At 40.9% G+C, this 21550-nt stretch overlaps 1 protein-coding gene across 1 annotated transcript in view; it reads right to left on the bottom strand.

Moving 5' to 3' along the window:
• The window catches only part of SMPDL3B (sphingomyelin phosphodiesterase acid like 3B), a 459824-nt gene that overhangs the window by 251378 nt on the left and 186896 nt on the right, over nt 1-21550 (bottom strand). Inside the window, exon 4 of the mRNA XM_044060102.1 lies at nt 7818-7961. Within this exon, the coding sequence (XP_043916037.1) occupies nt 7818-7961 (144 nt within the window). The remainder of the gene's footprint in view (nt 1-7817; nt 7962-21550) is intronic.

The following is a 21550-nucleotide window of genomic DNA, read 5'->3' as shown; positions in this document are numbered from 1 at the left end:
TTTGATGGTAGATGACAGGTTTAGCTTGGTAAAGGTATTTTTTGAGTAGGAATGTTGGGGAGTGATCACTGAAACTATCTGATAAACAGCCTGTTATATATGACCGGGGGCTCTTACTGACTAGTATATAATCCAGGGAAGTGTGCTTGCTGGAGTTTTTATTTATACTGGTTGGTGACTGGACTAGTTGGGTGAAGCCATGAAGGTTTACATTTAGGACAGGTAGAAGGAAAAACGGGGTGCGACAGAGGCAGAGAGGAGAATTTTGACAAATAACTGAGGATAAAGTGCTGGGACAAAATAGGAGAAAGTAAGAACATTATCTTCTTAGGATAAAGTGCCAATATTTAGATGCATGAAGGAGCTGTAGGTAGCAATGATATGTTCTTTTTTAAACATCTTTATTGAATTATCACTTGTGACATAGGTAAACTTACATTTATATAAAAGTAATCAAATCATATTGACAAGTTTACATTTACAATTATTATACATCACATATATTGTTCTATACCATATATTCAAAGCAACATTACATAAATTGTTCAGTTCCTGTATTCTGCTAAACCTCATTCCTCCTACAGAACATTTTCTACATGTATTATTCCCACAAGTTCCACTTTTTCCTATGGAATTTACTCCTACCGTTTTCTAAAGATCCCAGTTATTTTTCTTTTATCTCTGTTACAATATTCACTGCTTCAGGTACAGTTGGTTTAGAATTTGATTTCCATTTTCTAGTAATTTTTTTAAAGTCACCAGAATTAAACTTAACAAGGCTTGCTGTGTCTAGGCAGTTCAGATCCTGTAGCCCAGCTCAAAAAATCATTTCCTTAATTACACTTATTTGCTTACCCTGTATTCCAACAGAGAACTCTGAAGAGAATTTTTAAAGTCTGCTAACTCATTACATGCCATGAACATATGCTCCTTGGTGTGTCTTTCTTCCCCATTACACCTCCAACATTTGCCATCTACCTGAGGAATAATTCTTTGGAGTCTGCTTGGGGTATGAAAGTATCTATGCAAACACTTCCAGGCAAACATCCTTCTAGATTTTGTGGCATATTTGGGAGCCATACATATGTCCACCCATTGTTTCTTTGTGAATTGGTTTTCTAATCTCTCTTCCCAATCTTTTCTCATCTCCTCTGATGTCTCCTGTAGTTATAGTGTAATATTTTATATGCCCTACTAATCATCCCTTTTTTAACAGCTAAAAACTCAACCAGTGCAGGCCTTTCATGTAGGATTCACCTCCATCCCTGATAGGGAAGGCAGTCTCTAGCCTGCAGTGCAAATGGCTTCTTGGCCTCCTCCTATTCTATTACCTTTCCCTCTCTAATTATTCGTTCCCAGTAACTTGGTTCCTTTGCCATCTTGCTCTAGTAAATTCCAGCCCCCTCTTGTCTATTCTCTGTACCATTAATTGCAGTCATTCCTATCAGCAGAATCTCCTGTCTCCATTTCCATTGTTTGTCTAGTTCTAGATATATTTTCTGATATTTTATGAATGTAATATTTTTTTGCTTTTTAATTTCTAATACCATGATGGAATGGACCCCATTCCTAAGTCAAAGTACAATTAAAGTTCATGAAATCAATATTGTTTCAATCTTTGATGTCAGGCAGAAGTATTATTTGCAGCACCTGCAATGTGCCCAGCAATGACTCCTGCAATTCGTATGGGGTTACATGTATTGGTAACATACCTAAGTACGATTGCAGATTCTTTTTTATAAGACCCATTGCTCCTACTACCATTGGAACTGTCTAGGTATCTTTCTTCCACATTGCTCTTATTTCTGCCTACAAATGCTGATATTTTATGACTTTGTGTCTCTCTGTATGCAAGACACTGTAGTCACTGAGTGTGGCGATTTCAATGATCAATGCTACTTTTGTCTTCTTTACATGGACCACTATATCCAGTTTTCTAGCATCTCTCTTTTGAACTGTTGGTAATGGATGATCCCATGTGATGTAGACTTCATAATTTTCTATGAAGCTTTGTGGCTCATGTTTCCAGTGTTTTTCAGCCACTTCTATACCATTATGTTTGCACAATCCTCAGTGCAACAGCCTATGTTATATTATATTATATATGAGATTCTGTATGACTGTTCTCTTTAAGGATCCGTGTCCAAAATCTCACTCTTTCCTTATTTCTTAAATTATCGCCCTTATTCATGGTCATCCCTTTCCATTTTGAATTATAGCTTTCTGCCTGTGTGCAAATGTTTCAGGAAGCACCCATCCTTCCACCACAGAGGCTTCTGCATACCCCTGTAGTTAATGTGACTTCTTCATGGTGGTTCCATTGGATTTTCCCTGCTTAATCATGTGTCATTGTGTGGAAATGCATTAAATCTAAAGTATCACAAGAGACACTTAAAAGGTAATACAACATACAAAAAATATTTTTGTAGGGGAGAAAGACCCACTACATCCCAAAGCTGGAACAAACCCTGCATTCCATACTCCAATCTTTAAATATAAGGACTCTGAGGTCACGCAAGCTCAGTGAAGCAGCAGAGTGTAGATAACAAAAGAAAAACTCATCTTCTCTGACTCCACCATGCGGTCACTGTTCAGACTATGCCATCCCAGTGTAATGAAACATTGACTTGTTGTCTTCCTGTTTAAATAAGTAGGAGTCTGTGTTACAAGCTGCTGTAAGTCCAGCTCCTACATAAATTGACCTAGACGTCCTTACCACAGGAGCTGCAGCTCACAGCCTAACCTTCTGTGCCAGCTGCTGGATTTGCATTTTGTCTGCCAGCACAGCAGTGCTGCCACCCTCAGAGGAACTTGTGAGTATGATACTATAGCAGTATTGTTCTTAGGCCTGATTTGTAAATAGATATGATCCTAAAGCAGTACTGTTCTTAGGCCTGATTTGTAAACAGATATGATACTGTAGCAGAACTGTTCTTAGGCCTGATTTGTAAACAGATATGATCCTATAGCAGTACTGTTCTTAGGCCTGATTTGTAAACAGATATGATACTATAGCAGTACTGTTCTTAGGCCTGATTTGTAAATAGATATGATCCTAAAGCAGTACTGTTCTTATGCCTGATTTGTAAACAGATATGATACTGTAGCAGTACTGTTCTTAGGCCTGGTTTATAAACAAATATGATCCTATAGCAGTACTGTTCTTAGGCCTGATTTGTAAACAGATATGATACTGTAGCAGTACTGTTCTTAGGCCTGATTTGTAAACAGATATGATACCATAGCAGTACTGTTCTTAGGCCTGATTTGTAAATAGATATGATCCTAAAGCAGTACTGTTCTTAGGCCTGATTTGTAAACAGATATGATACTGTAGCAGTACTGTTCTTAGGCCTGATTTGTAAACAGATATGATACTATAGCAGTACTGTTCTTAGGCCTGATTTGTAAATAGATATGATCCTAAAGTAGTACTGTTCTTAGGCCTGATTTGTAAACAGATATGATACTGTAGCAGTACTGTTCTTAGGCTTGATTTGTAAACAAATATGATCCTATAGCAGTACTGTTCTTAGGCCTGATTTGTAAACAGATATGATACTGTAACAGTACTGTTCTTAGGCCTGATTTGTAAACAGATATGATACCATAGCAGTACTGTTCTTAGGCTTGATTTCTAAACAGATATGATCCTATAGCAGTACTGTTTTTAGGCCTGATTTGTAAACAGATATGACACTGTAGCAGTACTGTTCTTAGGCCTGATTTGTAAATATATATGATACCATAGCAGTACTGTTCTTAGGCCTGATTTGTAAACAGATATGATATTTATGATATTATAGCAGTACTGTTCTTAGATATTTCTTAAATTATCGCCCTTATTCATGGTCATCCCTTTCCATTTTGAATTATAGCTTTCTGCCTGTGTTCAAATGTTTCAGGAAGCACCCATCCTTCCACCACAGAGGCTTCTGCATACCCCTGTAGTTAATGTGACTTCTTCATGGTGGTTCCATTGGATTTTCCCTGCTTAATCATGTGTCATTGTGTGGAAATGCATTAAATCTAAAGTATCACAAGAGACACTTAAAAGGTAATACAACATACAAAAAATATTTTTGTAGGGGAGAAAGACCCACTACATCCCAAAGCTGGAACAAACCCTGCATTCCATACTCCAATCTTTAAATATAAGGACTCTGAGGTCACGCAAGCTCAGTGAAGCAGCAGAGTGTAGATAACAAAAGAAAACTCATCTTCTCTGACTCCACCATGCGGTCACTGTTCAGACTATGCCATCCCAGTGTAATGAAACATTGACTTGTTGTCTTCCTGTTTAAATAAGTAGGAGTCTGTGTTACAAGCTGCTGTAAGTCCAGCTCCTACATAAATCGACCTAGACGTCCTTACCACAGGAGCTGCAGCTCACAGCCTAACCTTCTGTGCCAGCTGCTGGATTTGCATTTTGTCTGCCAGCACAGCAGTGCTGCCACCCTCAGAGGAACTTGTGAGTATGATATTATAGCAGTATTGTTCTTAGGCCTGATTTGTAAATAGATATGATCCTAAAGCAGTACTGTTCTTAGGCCTGATTTGTAAACAGATATGATACTGTAGCAGAACTGTTCTTAGGCCTGATTTGTAAACAGATATGATCCTATAGCAGTACTGTTCTTAGGCCTGATTTGTAAACAGATATGATACTATAGCAGTACTGTTCTTAGGCCTGATTTGTAAATAGATATGATCCTAAAGCAGTACTGTTCTTATGCCTGATTTGTAAACAGATATGATACTGTAGCAGTACTGTTCTTAGGCCTGGTTTATAAACAAATATGATCCTATAGCAGTACTGTTCTTAGGCCTGATTTGTAAACAGATATGATACTGTAGCAGTACTGTTCTTAGGCCTGATTTGTAAACAGATATGATACCATAGCAGTACTGTTCTTAGGCCTGATTTGTAAATAGATATGATCCCAAAGCAGTACTGTTCTTAGGCCTGATTTGTAAACAGATATGATACTGTAGCAGTACTGTTCTTAGGCCTGATTTGTAAACAGATATGATACTATAGCAGTACTGTTCTTAGGCCTGATTTGTAAATAGATATGATCCTAAAGTAGTACTGTTCTTAGGCCTGATTTGTAAACAGATATGATACTGTAGCAGTACTGTTCTTAGGCTTGATTTGTAAACAAATATGATCCTATAGCAGTACTGTTCTTAGGCCTGATTTGTAAACAGATATGATACTGTAACAGTACTGTTCTTAGGCCTGATTTGTAAACAGATATGATACCATAGCAGTACTGTTCTTAGGCTTGATTTCTAAACAGATATGATCCTATAGCAGTACTGTTTTTAGGCCTGATTTGTAAACAGATATGACACTGTAGCAGTACTGTTCTTAGGCCTGATTTGTAAATATATATGATACCATAGCAGTACTGTTCTTAGGCCTGATTTGTAAACAGATATGATATTTATGATATTATAGCAGTACTGTTCTTAGGCCTGATTTGTAAACAGATATGATCCTATAGCAGTACTGTTCTTAGGCCTGATTTGTAAACAGATATGATACTATAGCAGTACTGTTCTTAGGCCTGATTTGTAAATAGATATGATGTTATAGCAGTACTGTTCTTAGGCCTGATTTGTAAACAGATATGATACTATAGCAGTACTGGTCTTAGGCCTGATTTGTAAACATATATGATATTTATGATATTATAGCAGTACTGTTCTTAGGCCTGATTTGTAAACAGATATGATACTATAGCAGTACTGTTCTTAGGCCTGATTTGTAAACAGATATGATCCTATAGCAGTACTGTTCTTAGGCCTGATTTGTAAACAGATGTGATACTATAGCAGTACTGTTCTTAGGCCTGATTTGTAAATAGATATGATGCTATAGCGGTACTGTTCTTAGGCCTGATTTGTAAATAGATATGATGCTATAGCAGTACTGGTCTTAGGCCTGACTTGTAAATAGATATGATCCTATAGCAGTACTGTTCTTAGGCCTGATTTGTAAACAGATATGATACTGTAGCAGTACTGTCCTTAGGCCTGATTTGTAAACAGATATGATACCGTAGCAGTACTGTTCTTAGACCTGATTTGTAAACAGATATGATCCTATAGAAGTACTGTTCATAGGCCTGATTTGTAAACAGATATGACACTATAGCAGTACTGTTTTTAGGCCTGATTTGTAAATAGATATGATGCTATAGCGGTACTGTTCTTAGGCCTGATTTGTAAACAGATATGATACTATAGCACTACTGGTCTTAGGCCTGATTTGTAAACAGATATGATACTACAGCAGTACTGTTCTTAGGTCTGATTTGTAAATAGATATGATACTATAGCAGTATTGTTCTTAAGCCTGATCTGTAAACAGATATAAAGTCTCCTTACTCTGTTCTAATCATAGCAATTGTGTGAATTTTCCTTGGCAGTCTAATAAATCTGTCAATTGATATACTTTGCATATTTTGTGGTGTTCCTTCCACTTTTAGCCTTTCAGTCACCTCCCTTCAATCCACCCACCCAAATCTACTCAATGATCAGAATAGATGTTGTTTTGTCTGGAAGACATGCACTGTACTATAATAAAATGTATTCTTAAATGGATCTGCATATGTAAGCTCAGCAGTTTGCTGGGAAGGCATACCTGACTATGCTTTTCCTATCAGCCATTTTCACATTCCTGAAGAATTGTCTTTCTCTTTCACCTTGGTGATGGGTGGTGTGATGTCAGTAGAATACATTGGACAACTCAGATTACTCAAGGAAGTGTCTTTGAACTGCTGGGGTAACTTTTATACAGACATGAGAAATGGATGGGAGTGAGAAGCTGAACTATGAGGTAGAAGATCCATGTGTTAGCAGGGAGCTGCACAGAGAAAAATGCTGTGATTTGCACTTTTCTGTCTACATACACAGTGCTGTCTGCATACACATGGACTGTGTGCACTGCTGAAGATGGAGGTTTTGTTGAGATCTGCTGTATTCTACCATCCCTCAGTGTGTCACCATGACAGAAATGTCCAGTATCCTTCATCTGCAGTATTTTTTTTTCTTTTATAAAGGATTAAGCTGTAAAGCAGAGATACAGCCAGGACCGCTGACTACTAGATTCATACTGCTTTTGTTCTTACTATAACTTCCTTTTCCCCCTTTTCCCAGGGGAATAAAATGAGTGGCATGGACTTCAAAGATAATTATAGGTTAGGAGAAAAGAGACATGGGTAATCTAAGAAATGGGAGAAATTCAAGTCTGACATGGAAAAGCAATACTTTGCTGAAAGGGTGGTCAAGAGAAGGCATGATCTACCATGACTGTCGAACACAAACATTTGAATATGGCAGAGGTGAGACAGGCACTTGGGTATGTTGTCACCTAGGAAAGGAGCGGCTGTAAAACTAAAAGAATACTATCTTCGTCAACTGTCTGTATGCTTGTAACTACTGTTTTTATGCTACCACCTGACACTTAAAGTAGTCATAAAGGGGAGGTAGGCTGGCATAATGGTTAAGTTGTTTACCTTGCAGATGCAAGGTGCAGGGTTTGATTCTCACATGGGGTAACTGGCTAGGCTTAAAATGGCCCATGAGGGCAGTTAGCCTAGTACTAATTTATGAACCTATGTAACCCATGGGTAAAGTATCTGTGAAATTTTTCAGTACTCTTGTTATTGAATTGAAGAACCATTTTTACACAGAAATCAATTAAACATACTTTTAAACTCTTAGAACATACACAGTGTCTGACCATACCTACTTAAAACATTAATTTCAAAAATTACTGTTAAAATAACTTTATCCTCTTTGCTTACCTTTTCTGAATTGAGAAATGGAGTCAGTATTCAGCCACATGTTCCACATTTGTGCAGTTCTGTCATACATTTCGTGTTGTGCACCTGGCAGTTGACTTTTTGGATGGAAATCATGATTTCCTAGTGCAGAGTACACCTTAGTACCTGAGGAAACACAGGAATTAATGCATACAGTGTCAGGTACTTTCCCCAGGCGTAAGTTTTTTACAACTTACAGCACTCCACACATATCTTAGTAAGTACTGCAGTACAATTAACAGCTATGAAATGCTTATGTTACACAGAGGAAATTCAGTTTGTTAATAAACACTGTAACTCATCACTGCAAAATCCACTTTACATATTATATTCATTCAAAAATAGCTTTAAACTCTCTAATCATTTTAAAATGTCTTCTTAAGTGTTATCATTTATCACACTGATAAGACATATTCAGGTGCTCATTTCTAAGCGTAAAAGTGTTAATATTCTCATAAAGAAATCCAGTTATAATGTATCTCTATACCCTGTGATGTCAAAAGGGAAGAATTCTGGAATGGAATGGGCAGGTGAATGGTTAAATGAGCATGCAAGTTTGGGAGTGAGAAGGCAGTAATGAAGTGTTTTGGTATACTGGCAGGCTAGAAAGGCATTAATGCCCTTTCCAACTTTAATTTATGGTAACAGTAGTACCATAACAAAACACTTGTTCATATAATAAGTTCTAAAATACTAGTGATGGCATGAGGAACGAAACAATAACCGACTTCTTTAGTATATACTTTATTTTCACCGCTTTCGTCTTACGAATGAAGTTATTAGTATTAAATGTTTTTTGAAATATAGGAAATTGTATGTAAATAAATAATGTATTTTATAGGCTTAAGATTTTAAATTTTACTGTGGCACTTTAAATGGAAATTGGTTAATGGTGTGATGTAATGAAGTGTTAATGAGTATGTATATATAAGTATAGGAAGTTTTTAAGTGTTGTTTTTAGTTCTCAAGAAGTCGTAATACAAAAGCGGTGAAAATAAAGTATACACTAAAGAAGTTTGGTTAATGTTCCATTCCTTGTGCCAGTATTTTGGTTTTGTTTGTGGTTATTATACTGGTTGAAGTGTTCACATAAATAAGTCCTCCTGATTTTTGACTGATACATCCATTAATTGCACCAATAATACCCATTTGTTAACCAGGAAGGCCCAGTGGACACACAGACCCTTTTCAGGAGTGACCTGGGAGCAATATCTTGGAAAGTGATTTGCTCTAGGTCACACACTAGGCAAATGAAGGCTAAGAGAATCAAACCATGTACCACAGAAATTACAACTCATGGCTTTAACCATCTGTGTCAACTTCCTCACACTTAACTTTTTTTCACCTCTCATTTATCCATCTATATTAGCTCTTTGTAACTGTTAACTCTAGATCCATTTCTTACAGAAACATAACGGCTTCACATATTCTGTAGTCATTGGCACTGTTGGTTATTTAGCAACACATTTGCACATAGGCTAATATGGTTAAAAAGAAGTTATGTACTCGCCATAACGTTCTATGTTTGTAGACCATCTCGCCCTTCATTCTTACATATGGGTTCGGAGCTGATACTCGGCTCCGAAAAGGCCTATTACAAAGCTCAAAGTCTCTTGGCTCGTGGCTAGGTAGGTATCCCATAGTGCACTAGTACAATCCCCAGATCTTGTTTGCTGCTAAACTATAGAAAGACAGAACTAAGGCTATCCAGAAAGAACAACAATAATGAAAGGTCTCCACCCTATCAAGGTAATACTATCCTGTCTCCAGATCCTTCTAGGATGGGGGTAGGTGAGTGGGTTCATAAGAATGAAGGGCGAGATGGACTACAAACATGGAACGTTATGGTGAGTACATAACTTCTTTATGTTCTGTAGTCCTATCTTGCCTTCATTCTTACATATGGGACAGCGTCCCTAGTACCTTATTCTTGGGTGGCTTCCGAGAAAATACTCCTGAGTACCGTGGAACCAAAGGATGCTCTACCCCTTGAGGTCAGATCCAGTTTGTAATGAGTAATAAAGGTATGAGGGGTAGCCCAGGTTGCTGCTGCACAGATACTGTCAATTGGAAGTCTGGCTTGGAAGGCAGCAGATATAGACTGGGATTGTGTAGAATGAGCCTTAATCTTAAATGGTAGAGTTTTTCCATTGGATGAGTAAATGAAGGAAATACAGGTCGAAATCCAATTAGATATGGTCACTTTAGAGACTGGCAGACCTATTCTAGATTCAGAAAAGGATACAAACAATTGGTCCGATTTTCTGAGTTCCTTAGTCCTGTGACGATAGAACCGTAACTGCCTGTGAACATCCAGTTGATGAAATTTGTATTCTACAGTGTAAGAATGATTAGTGAAAAACACAGGTAATTCTATGGTTTAGTTCAAATTAGTGTGAGAGCAAACTTTAGGGATAAAGGAAGGATTTGTATGAAGGGAAACTCTGTCTTTGTGGAAAATCAAATAAGGAGGCTTAATCGACAGTGCTTGCAACTCTGATACCCGTCTAGCTGATGTGATGGCTACTAGAAACAAGGTCTTCCATGACAGAAACTTCAATAGGCACAAATGTGCGGGTTCAAAAGGTGGGGAAGTTAGTTTGGACAGAACAAAGTTTAGATCTCAGGGAGATACCGGTTCTTGAAAGGGGGGGTCTCAGCAAAGTAGTGCCTTTAAGGAAGGTTTTACACAATCTGTGGGACATCAGGTTAGAGTCGTGTTGTCCCATATGAAAATTAGTTATCACTGCCAGTTGTACCCTAATTGTGGCAGCAGCAGATCCCTGATGGAAAAGTTCAGACAAAAATTCTAAAACCACAGGGATGGAAGCTGTGTAAGGATCTACATTTCTTTTATTAGCCCAGATAGAACACCTTCTTCATTTGGTAGTGTATAAGTTCCTGGTGGAAGGTTAGTGTGAAGACATAAGGATGTGGGTCACTGTAGGTGAAAAATCATGAAGCCTGACTAGGGATGGAAGTGGAGCAGCCACGCTGTCAAGTTGAGGGTATGGAGGCAGGGGAGAAGGGAGACTGACATGTGTGTCAAGAGGTCTGGCACTGGGCCCATAGTCCATATATCGTCCAGTAGATGAGGCCCGAGAAAGGGGAACCAGATCTGGCAAGGCCAGTAAGGAGTGATGAGAATCATTTTGCTTCCCAATAACTTTGCTTTCTGAATCACTTTAAATATGAGAGGAAAGGGAGGGAAAGCATAAAGTAGAGTCCCAAGGGCCAATCGTAAACAAGTGCGTCTCACAGTGACTCGCCCGGAGGGGGGATAAGGGAGAAGTAGCTGCTGCATTTGGAGTTGATCGGCTGGCGAAGAGATCACAGCAAGGCTGCCCCCATTTGCAGAAGATCTGTTCTGCTATATCCTGATTCAGAGACCACTCATGAGGCATCAAGATTGCCCTGCTGAGCTTGTCGGCTATCACATTGGTTGTATCCGGGATATGCGTTGCCACTAGAAAGCATTGGGAAGATATTTCCACTTCCAGACATGGAGGGCCTCTTGACAGAGGGGGTAAGATCTGGTTCCTCCTTGCTTGTTGAGATACCACACCACTGACATGTTGTCTGATTGGATTGCTATCGTCCCTAGAGGAAAAAGTCATGAAGTGCTTGCAACGCTAGAAGCACTGCTCTCATCTCTAGGACATTGATATGCAGGTGAGCCTCGTGATCTGTGCCTTGGACAGTCCTGCCTAGATAATGCCCTCCCCCACCCTATCTGTGAGGCATCTGTGGTCACAGTAGCAATGGCTTGGCGAGGAAGCCTATTGTCAGCTGGTCGGGTTAAATCCACCAATGAAGGTCCTTTTTGCAAGACTCTGTTATGATGATATGGTGAGATAGAGGCAGTTGTTGAAAGGACCACTGGGAAGATAGAAGCCATTGGAGAATTCGCATATGTAACCTGGCTAGAGAGACTAATGTTATGGTGGAGGCCATGGTCCCTGTGAGTTTCAGCACTGTCTTTGCCTTGACTTTCTGTATATGAAGTAAACTGAGAATTTGTTGTCTGAGGTTTTGAATTCTTTCTGCAGGTAGGCAAGCTAGCATGGCAACTGTGTCTATTTCTGCACCTATAAAAGTCACAAATTGAGAGGGCAATAAGGCAAACTTTTCCCAATTTATTGTAATCCCCAGCTGGGAACAAAGCTGGATGGTGGAATCTCTGGTTTGCAGGACTTGATGCCTGGTGGTGGCGGTCAGGAGTTGTCCAAGTATGGAAACACTTGGAATCCCTGACATTTCAGGTGAGCTGTCACTACTGCCATGCATTTGGTGAACACCCTGGGGGCTGTGGTGAGAGCAAAGGGCAGAGCACAAAATTGGTAGTAACTGGCTCCCAGTCAGAAGTGTAGGTGACTCCTTGATGCATCTTGGAGGCCTATGGAGCACATCCAATTGTCTTTCCCTAACAGAGGGAGTATAGACTGCACTATCACCATCTGGAACTTGGCCTTCTTTACAGATTCGTTTAGTTTGCTGAGGTCCAAGATGGGCCTCTAGTCCCCTGTATGCTTTGGCACTAAAAAGAATCTGGAGTAAGTTCCAAATTCTATCTGGTCTGCGGGGATGTTTTGGATGACTCTCTTTGCAAGCAACTTTTGCACCTCTACAATTGCTTGATCCCTGTGATTGGGTGGAACATTCGAGATCTTCTTGGGAGTGTGGGGTGGAAGAGAAAAGGGTATGGAGTAACCACTGGTGATTATTCTTTGTACCCATTTGTCTTGGGTGATGCTTAGCCAGGCTTCTGGATGCAAAGATAGGCGACCCCCGACTGGCTCCAGAGAAGCACAGCCGGGCCACACATCAGGAGCGCTGATAGGGACAGCCTCAAAATGAATCGTGGCCACCCTGGTTTTGTGGACCCCCCTGCCTCTGAGGTGATGTCTACCATTGGCTCCTCCTCCTCTGCCTCTGAAGGAGGAGTCACCCTGTGCATCCAGGAAAAATCTCTGAGACTTCTTGAACCACATCTTACCACCTCTCTGACCCTTGAGATATGGTCTAGAGGGGATGGTAAAATGTACTTCCATGGCAGAGAGCGTTTTCCCTTCTTGTTCACACCTGGTGTGTGTATGTTTTACCTTAGGTCCAAACAATGAAGAACCATCAAAGGGGCATTGGTAAAGGTAGACTTGAAAGGCTCCGCAAAATTACATAAGCGCATCCAGGAGTGTCTCCTAAGGGAAACTCTTGTACCCGCTGCCATGCTCGCTCCATCGGTTGCATAGGAGATCAGCCTCATGGAGGAGTTCACAATGGAATTTAAGGTGGACAACTGAGCAGACACCTTCTCAGGGACTCCTTCAGTAGATGTACCTTGAAGAGTATCTCCTAACTCCTTGAGGAGATCTCTCTGAAGCCTAGTAAAATGTGTGAGATAGTTCAGCGATCTGAGAGTGAAAGCTGCTGAAGAAAAGATATGCTTCCCGTATCTATCCATCATTTGAGACTCCTTATTCGGTGGATGGACAGATGAAGAAGTCTCCGCTAGTGCCTTCTTAGTGACCGGCGCACCACCATGGAATCTACAGGCACGCTCTTGGACAAAAAAATCTTTCTTTTTTGGGGCAGAAAGTAATTTATTGGGTCTTCTGGGAACTGGCTCCATGGCATCAGGAGTCTCCCACACCTTCCGACTAACCAGGTCTAAGAGTTCATCGAAAGGTGGAGACACCCAAGAGGCTGAAGGTTGAGACCCGAAAGTCTTCAGGTACACTGACTCCTCATCAGAAGGGGTGACAGTCGGCCAGCTGCCTCTCTGCTCTGCGATCTCTAAAATGTCTACAAAGGAGACATCATCAGAGGATGACTTGGGAGACCCTTCTGACTCCTCGAGGTCAGTGTCTGAAGTGATGGACTCATCCGGGGAATCTACATGCTTCCTCTTGCATGTCCTCTTCCGAGGGGGCTCCTCAGAAGGGTACTCTGGGGAGGTCTCGGAAGACTGAGGGCCACCCAACAGGGGCTCCTGAGCTGCGGGTCTCTGCTGTCAAGAGAGAGAGTAGGTGCTGAAACGGAGGTCAGTGCTTGAGGGGGAAGAGTCTCGGTACCCTTGCATGGAGCTGATGAGCGAAACAGCATGCTCCTCATCATCTTGAAAGCAGATCTCTCCAGCTCTGAAGACAGCCCCAGTTCCAAGAAAACAGAGGTAGTCAGCGACTCCAGAGTGACCGGCTTCGAGATGGATGTAGGGTCCGAGCTCACCATAGCCGATGCACCAAGAGGGAGACTCGGAACCAACGAGGTTCAGGTCCAAGTGTCCCTTTTGGGGCCGGCCGGTGAGCTTCGGCTCCTAGACACCACGGATGGCACTGAAGGTGTCGGAGCAGAACTCGGCTCCGAGACAGCCACTAAGGGAGCTGGAACCGAGAGTTCCACAACAAGTGGCAGAGAAAACTCTGGCTCCGAAGGCCTGACTCGGCTCGTAGGAGGAACCACAACAGAGAGGATGGACTCAGGTGGCTCTGGAAGTGACTGGGTCAGAGCCAACAACAATTTGGGCAAAGCAGATGACTTCAGGAGTCTAAGCACTACTGTCTCCACATCTTCTGACAAGCTCTTGGAGAATCTGGATGACAAAGTAGGTGATTTGGATCTCTGTAAAATTGGAGATCTGAAGGTTGGGGAGACTGGCAAAGGATCTCTGGACCAGCTTCGATGCAATTTTTCAGTAGTCAGCTCCGAAAGGCTTGGGGTCGACACTGCAGTGCCAACATCGACAACCTCGATCGGCTCCAAGGACAGTGGAGCCGAGGAGGTAGAAGTCTAATCAAGTTTTGATTGTTTTTGAGGAGGTTCCAATACACTAAAATGACAAAGTCACCACCGTAACAGGTACAAGCAAGCAAAATCTGAGGGTAATGCTACTCAATGCTAGAAGTCTAAGCCTCAAAATGCACTCACTCGAGGCACTCCTTAAAATGGAGAACATTGACATCTGTGTAGTGACAGAGACCTGGTTCAAAGCTCCAGAGAGCACCCTTGCATTACCAGTCTACAATTCATACCACATCTTTCGGCAACCTAACCCAGAACGAAGCACTAAAGGCAGAGGTGTGTCCATATTCATTAAGGATATCCACACCTCCAGGCTAGTTGCACAGCATAATGCATCCGAGATTATCCAAGTGCAACTAACTCTGGGCAAGACCGCAATGCAAATTGTAGCTTGCTACAGACCCCCCACCATGCCCCAGGATTCCCACTCCTCATTTCTTGATACACTGGAAAGTATTAGGGTACAACCCAACACCCTAATAATGGGTGATTTCAACTACCCCACCATTAACTGGGAAAACTACTCATGTACCAACTCTTGCTCAACGTTTTCTAGAATTCATAAATTCCAATGCCTTGGATCAACTTATTCACACCCCCACCAAGGGCAACAATATCCTAGACCTGGTCATTACCAACATGGAAAACTGGTGTTTCACACCAGAGGTCAATTTTTCGTTGGTCAGATCTGACCACAGGCTAATCAGCCTAGACATCCACATCCCACCCCCACCCCAAATTAGGGAAACCATCGTAAAAAACTTCTCCAAAGCCAATGTCACACTTCTTAAGACAGAAGTGGCAAACTTCATGACACCCATGCAGATGGACAACAGAGGTATGACTGCTGAATCCTACACAAATGCACTTTATAAGCACTTAACACGAGTGCATGGATCATGCTATCCCTAATAGAACCAAGATGTTATCCTCCAAAAAAAGGAAGCCAATCTGGTGGCCTTCTGCCATAAACAAACTACAACAGAAGAAAGAAACTGTTGCAAAAAGAGTAAAATCCCATGACTGGAGGAACTCCCTGGTCAACCTCAGTAAGAAGCTGAGATCCCTCATAAAATCCTCCAAAGCTAGTTACGAAAACAAAATTGCCACTGACTCTAAAGACAACCACAAAACATTCTATAGCTATGTCAAGAATCTCAATGGAAACACTCAGATCTGCTCTGAGTTACAGCACAATGGCGCTAAATATAAAGAACCAACTGATATTGCCAACATCTTAGCAGATAGGCTCAGTGCTAACTTTACCCCCCTCTCACCCCCTAGAGGGCCCATCTCTATACCAGAAGAATGCAAAGTTCCTATAATCACGGCTGCACAGGTAAAAAACACACACTCCAAAGCAAAGAATACAGCATCCATCGGATCTGACAATATCCCAGGCTGCGTTCTACACAAACTACAGAATGAACTGGCACCCTACCTAAGTACCATGTTCAATCATAGCCTCACCTCAGGCTTTGTACCCACTGAATGGTGCACTGCGACGGTTATCCCACTCCACAAAGGTGGAGCCACGACGGACCCCGGGAACTACCACCCCATTAGCCTGACGAGCCTGGTCTGCAAGGCCATGGAACGTATCATCATGGAACTCATAAACAAAGACATTGGTAATCTCCAAACTCTGGACCCTACCCAGTTTGGATTTGTAAAAGGCAGATCATGTCTCCTAAACCTGATTGACTTCTTTGAAGCAGTCACCAAAGCCATAGATGAGAGTAAAATGGTTCACACAGCTTATCTACATCTCGCCAAGGCTTTCAACACCATCCCCCACTCTGGAATTATAGATAAGCTCACTAAACTAGGTATAAATCCTTATGTCACAAGATGGGTTGCCAACTGGCTCATGGACAGAACCCACACTGTGAAAGAAGCGGATTCCAAATCCGACTTCAGACCAGTGACAAGTGGAGTACCACAGGGTTCAGTCCTGGGTCCTCTCCTGTTTGGTATCTACTTCTCTGAAGTGCAGGCTAACACAGAAGGTCTTTGGCTAACAAAGTTTGCAGATGACTGCAAACTAGGAGCCATAATCGAAACTCCTAACGATGTGGACAAACTACAAAAGGACCTCACTGAGACAGATACCGGGTGTCAAAGCCATGGCCTGAAGCTCAATGCCAAAAAGTGTATTGGCATCCCCTTTGGTAAAAACTCTGTACCCATGAACTACCACATAGCTAGTAGTCTACTTAATGCCAAAAATGTGATAAGAGACCTTGGGACACAGGTGGACAGTAGTCTCTCCTTTGATAATCACATCGCCACAGTGGTCAGGAAATCCTTCTATGTGGCTCATCTCATCACAAAATGATTCTCATCCAGAAAAAAAGAGGTCATTGTTCCCCTCTACTCATCACTCATTAGACCCATTATAGAGTGCAATGCCCATTTTGGCATGCACCTCACAAGACATCTACAACAACTGGAAAGACCACAGAAATACCTCACAAAGAGGATTACTGGCCTCAAACAGATGCCCTATGCAGACCGTCTCAAAAAACTACATCTTTACTCCATCGCATATCTCTACTTAACATACAAAGCTATGTCAAACCCAGAGCTGTTGGACATGCTCCACTTAAAGAAATCCCAATCCATCCGAGCTACATGCTCTAGGGGCCTAAACCTTGTCACCACAATAAACAGAACATCCTGGAGGGATAGATTCCTGTCCCAGAGACTTCCCATACTCTGGAACAGACTACCTATCTATGTCAAACAAAGCTCCTCATTAGCACTCTTCAAGAAAAATCTTGATGATTGGATGGGAAATGGGAAATTCACCCCAGGGATCACTTCTGTGGCTCTACTCGACAGGGGCACAGGAAAATAATTTTCTTGGGTGGCGAAAGCCAGGGTACATTTTTTGGCTAGGCTTATATAGGCCTTAGGGCCAATAGCCTAGTACCTACCTATGAACCTTGCCTCTTGGCTGACTTGACCTTCTCTTTTTTGGATGAATGTGACTTAGATGAGGAAGAAGAACTCGCTAAGTCTTCCTCGAAGGAAGGCTTGAGGAGACCTTTCAAAATTAACGGAGCTGAAGGAATGTCAGAATAAACAAGTTTCCTGCAAATGAATGGCTCCGAGACAATATACACAATTACTATGGCCATCCATAATTGACATCTTCTGGGAGCACTTTATGCATTTTTTGAAACCCGAAGGTTTGTGGTCCTTGGACCCGTTAGATATGTTTGACAGCTATATAAAGAAGGGAAAAACAAGGTCCTCTAATTTAAACGGACTTCGGTCTAACAGGTACACAACAAGCACAACGAGGCCTAGGTCCTCTAACTTAAATGGGCCCAGACTTGTGGAAAATATGAAAATAGGAGAAGGCTAGGTCCTCTAACTTAAAAGGTCTAGCTGGAGAGACTAAGTCGCAGAAAGACCAGAAACTTCAGTAGCAGGCAAAGTACGAACATGCAAAAAACTGCACTCAAGCTTTAAATTTCTAAAATTAGAAAACAAAGGCCCCGATATAAATGCAGACCTATGGAGAAATAACCTGTATCAAAAAACTAGCGACAAACACTACACACAATATATGTATGTATGTGTGTGTGTGTGTGTGTGTGTGTGTGTGTGTGTGTGTGTGTGTGTGTGTGTGTGTATATATATATATATATATATATATATATATATATATATATATATATACAATAAAGAGAAGAACAAGGTTCTAACAAAATGCAGACCTATGAAATAACAACTGTAGTGTAAACTAGCACACAGGATACCAAACGGAGAACAACAAGGGTCAAACGGCCAACAAGTTCTCAAGAAACTAATTAAAAGGCAAAACCACTTCTAAATACTTCTGAACACTTCTAACACTTCTAAACACTATCTAATGTTAATATAACTAGCTATAGAATCAGTAAAGTGATAATAAAGACAAAAGGTTTGAACTTAGCCACGGCCAAGCAAAAAGCACTTCTGAACTCGTAGAAGCAGCAAATGAAATCTGGAGATTATACTAGTGCACTGTAGGATACCTACCTAGCCACAAGCCAACTAAGAGACTTTGAGCTTTGTAATAGGCTGAGTCGGAGCTGAGGATCATCTCTGAACCCATATGTAAGAATGAAGGTGAGATAGGACTACAGAACATCACAATATATGTTCCTGCATGGAATAAAAATTAAGCCTATGTAATTTCTCCATGTTCCTGAAGAAGTAAATTTTAATGACATCTAGGACCATTTTGTAGTCCAGGTACTGTTGATAACACATTGGACACGTTTGCTCCAAATACCTCAAAAGCAGTATCTTGAGGTATCCAGTTTATTTGCTACTTTATGACTAATTGGATTTCAATTCCTCACGCTTGTATAAATAATGGATTAGAAACATTTTTTCAAAAATTAAGATTTTTTTTTCATTTTTAAATGATAGATAGCAGGGGCTCCTTCTATGTGGTGCCATGCTGCGTGAAGTGCGCCAAAAGCCCAAAACAACAATGGTTACTATGTACTTATCCTGTAATATACTTGCAGAAGGTTCACACAAGTCAGGGCATTTTAAGACTATACAATAAATATTTACTTAAAGCAAACATTTGACAGTTATCTTCTGAAAAAAGTGAGAGACATTTAAAGGTTTCAGGGTGTTCTGAACTAAAAAGTACACAGCTTGTATTGCTTTAGTTGCATCTAACATTTTTTTTTATTGGAAACAAAACCCATAGTATTCTACAACTAATATTTAATGTAATGTTGATTCTAAATATTAATTTAAAACTTTACAAAACAGATGGCACAACAGTACAGTGGTTGATGCGAATACTTCACATTTCTTGGCGCTGTGGTACATCTCCTGGCTGATGTCCTGTTTGTGTGACATCTGCATGTTCTCCCCATGTTCACATGCAAGGATTTCTGCTGTGTGCTGTGGTTTCCTCTCACATCATAATGTATGCCAGTAGGTGGATCAGCAATCCTCCAAACTGTATATGTATATGCATATGTATATGTATATGCATATGAATATGTTTATGTATATGCATATGTATATGTATATACATATGTATATCTATCTATCTAGTTTTTTATATATATATATATATATATATATATATATATATATATGTACACACACACACACACACACACACACTCTCTCTCTCTCTGCAAGACCCATGGGATGCAAGCAAATTACCACTTAAGGATATGCCAGTGTTTCAGCTACATGGTTTCTGAATGCCCATGATTTTATTTAAAGTCTTTACAGGTATATTCAGGCCAATAAAGCCAAACCTCACTAGCATAGGCTCATAGGTGTGTACTAAGCTAATGACCACCAAGGCCTTTATAAGCCTAGCCGTGCAACCCAATCCAGCTGTGTCCCCATGTTTATTAGTTTGGAGTATGTTAGTTAGGAAGTTTCTAAAGGTTATGTCAGGCAGTATGTTAGATAGGGCATAGTTACTGTCTGCCTCTGTCTAGCAGAGACATGAGGGCTAGACCCAGGGTGAATTTTCTGATTTCCCATCCATTGTTAAACATTACACTTCAAGAGGGTTAGGAATGGACTCTGGTTCATGTGGATGGGAAGCCTGTTCCAGACCATGGGGATCCTCTGAGACACATACCTGTCTCACCAACATGTCCTGTTTATGTTGCAAGCAAAATTTAAATCCTTGGATATAGTATTTCATTTTTCAGATGTGCAAAAGATCCATCAGAGCTTGAGCCAAGGATGCCTTGCATGCCATGCATAGCTCACCTCTTAGTAACCTGTAGGAGACTGAGTATAGTGATAAGCTTTAAGGAAACCCATATAGTACGATGTGTTTATACCCTGGATTCTTCTAATAAGGAACCTATGTAGGCATTGCATATGTTTTATCAGGTATATGCCAAAGGGTGCATTATACTCAATGACGAGTCTAATAAGGGCGAAATAAAGTGGCGCTATGACTTCTTTAGGCTTGGATACTATGCCCTTACTTATACGTTTGGTGGCATAGAATGGTTTTCTTATTTAATAAGGGCCAAATAAAGTGGCACTATGACTTCCCTGGACATGGATGCCCATGCCCTTATGTATAAGTTTGGTGGCACTGAATGATTTTCTTACTACCTTGACCACGTTGGTCAAAGGCCGGATTACTGTCTACATATGTTCCCATTCCCTGACTACCCGGTCAACTCTTAGGGGTGTCATTGATGTGTGGCCATTTTCCCAAAAGGTATTGTAATGCATTTCTTGGCTCTGAGTTTTAATCCATGATTTTGGCACCCAGTCATTTGTCTGTGTTAGACCCTCTTGTAACATGTTTGATTTATGGCTAGAATCTATGATAGCTCCCAATTTCTGGTCATCTGTGAACTTGGTCAGCCAAAGGTCTTTGACATTAGCCTTTACCTCCGAGAAGTAGATGCCAAATAAGAGAAGCCCCAGCACAGACCCCTAAGTTACCCCACTGTTGACTGGTCTTTTAGTGGAGGTGGTCTCACCAATCCTGAATTCCTGGGTCCTGTCTGTAAGACAGCTTGCAATCCAGTAAGTTATGTAGGAGTTAATGCCAAGTTCATTGAATTTGTAAACTATACCCAGTGGAGTACTGTATCAAACACCTTAGCCAGGTCCAGGTAAGCAGTATGCACATTTTATTCTCATGCATTGCCTTGGTGAACTTCTCAAAGAAGTCCACCAGGTTTAGTAGGCATGACCTTTCCTTGACAAAGCCAAACTGGGTTGGCTCCAGTGTGTGAAGGTTGCCTAAGTCTGTGCTGATCATTTCTATGATGATTTATTCCATGGCTTTGCATATCAGACTGGTCAGACTAATAGGTCTGAAGTTTTATGGGTCGGTTCTGGGCTCTCTGTCTGCAAACTTTTATTCTACTCTCTTTTATTTACTTTAACTTGTTCAGCTTAAA

The sequence above is a fragment of the Protopterus annectens genome, chromosome 1.part2, assembly GCF_019279795.1.
Source record: "Protopterus annectens isolate FY-2018-M chromosome 1.part2, PAN1.0, whole genome shotgun sequence".
In the NCBI taxonomy this organism is placed as follows: domain Eukaryota; kingdom Metazoa; phylum Chordata; order Ceratodontiformes; family Protopteridae; genus Protopterus; species Protopterus annectens.
The sequence above is the reverse complement of the archived record's forward strand: the minus strand, read 5'-3'. Positions and strand labels throughout refer to the sequence as shown.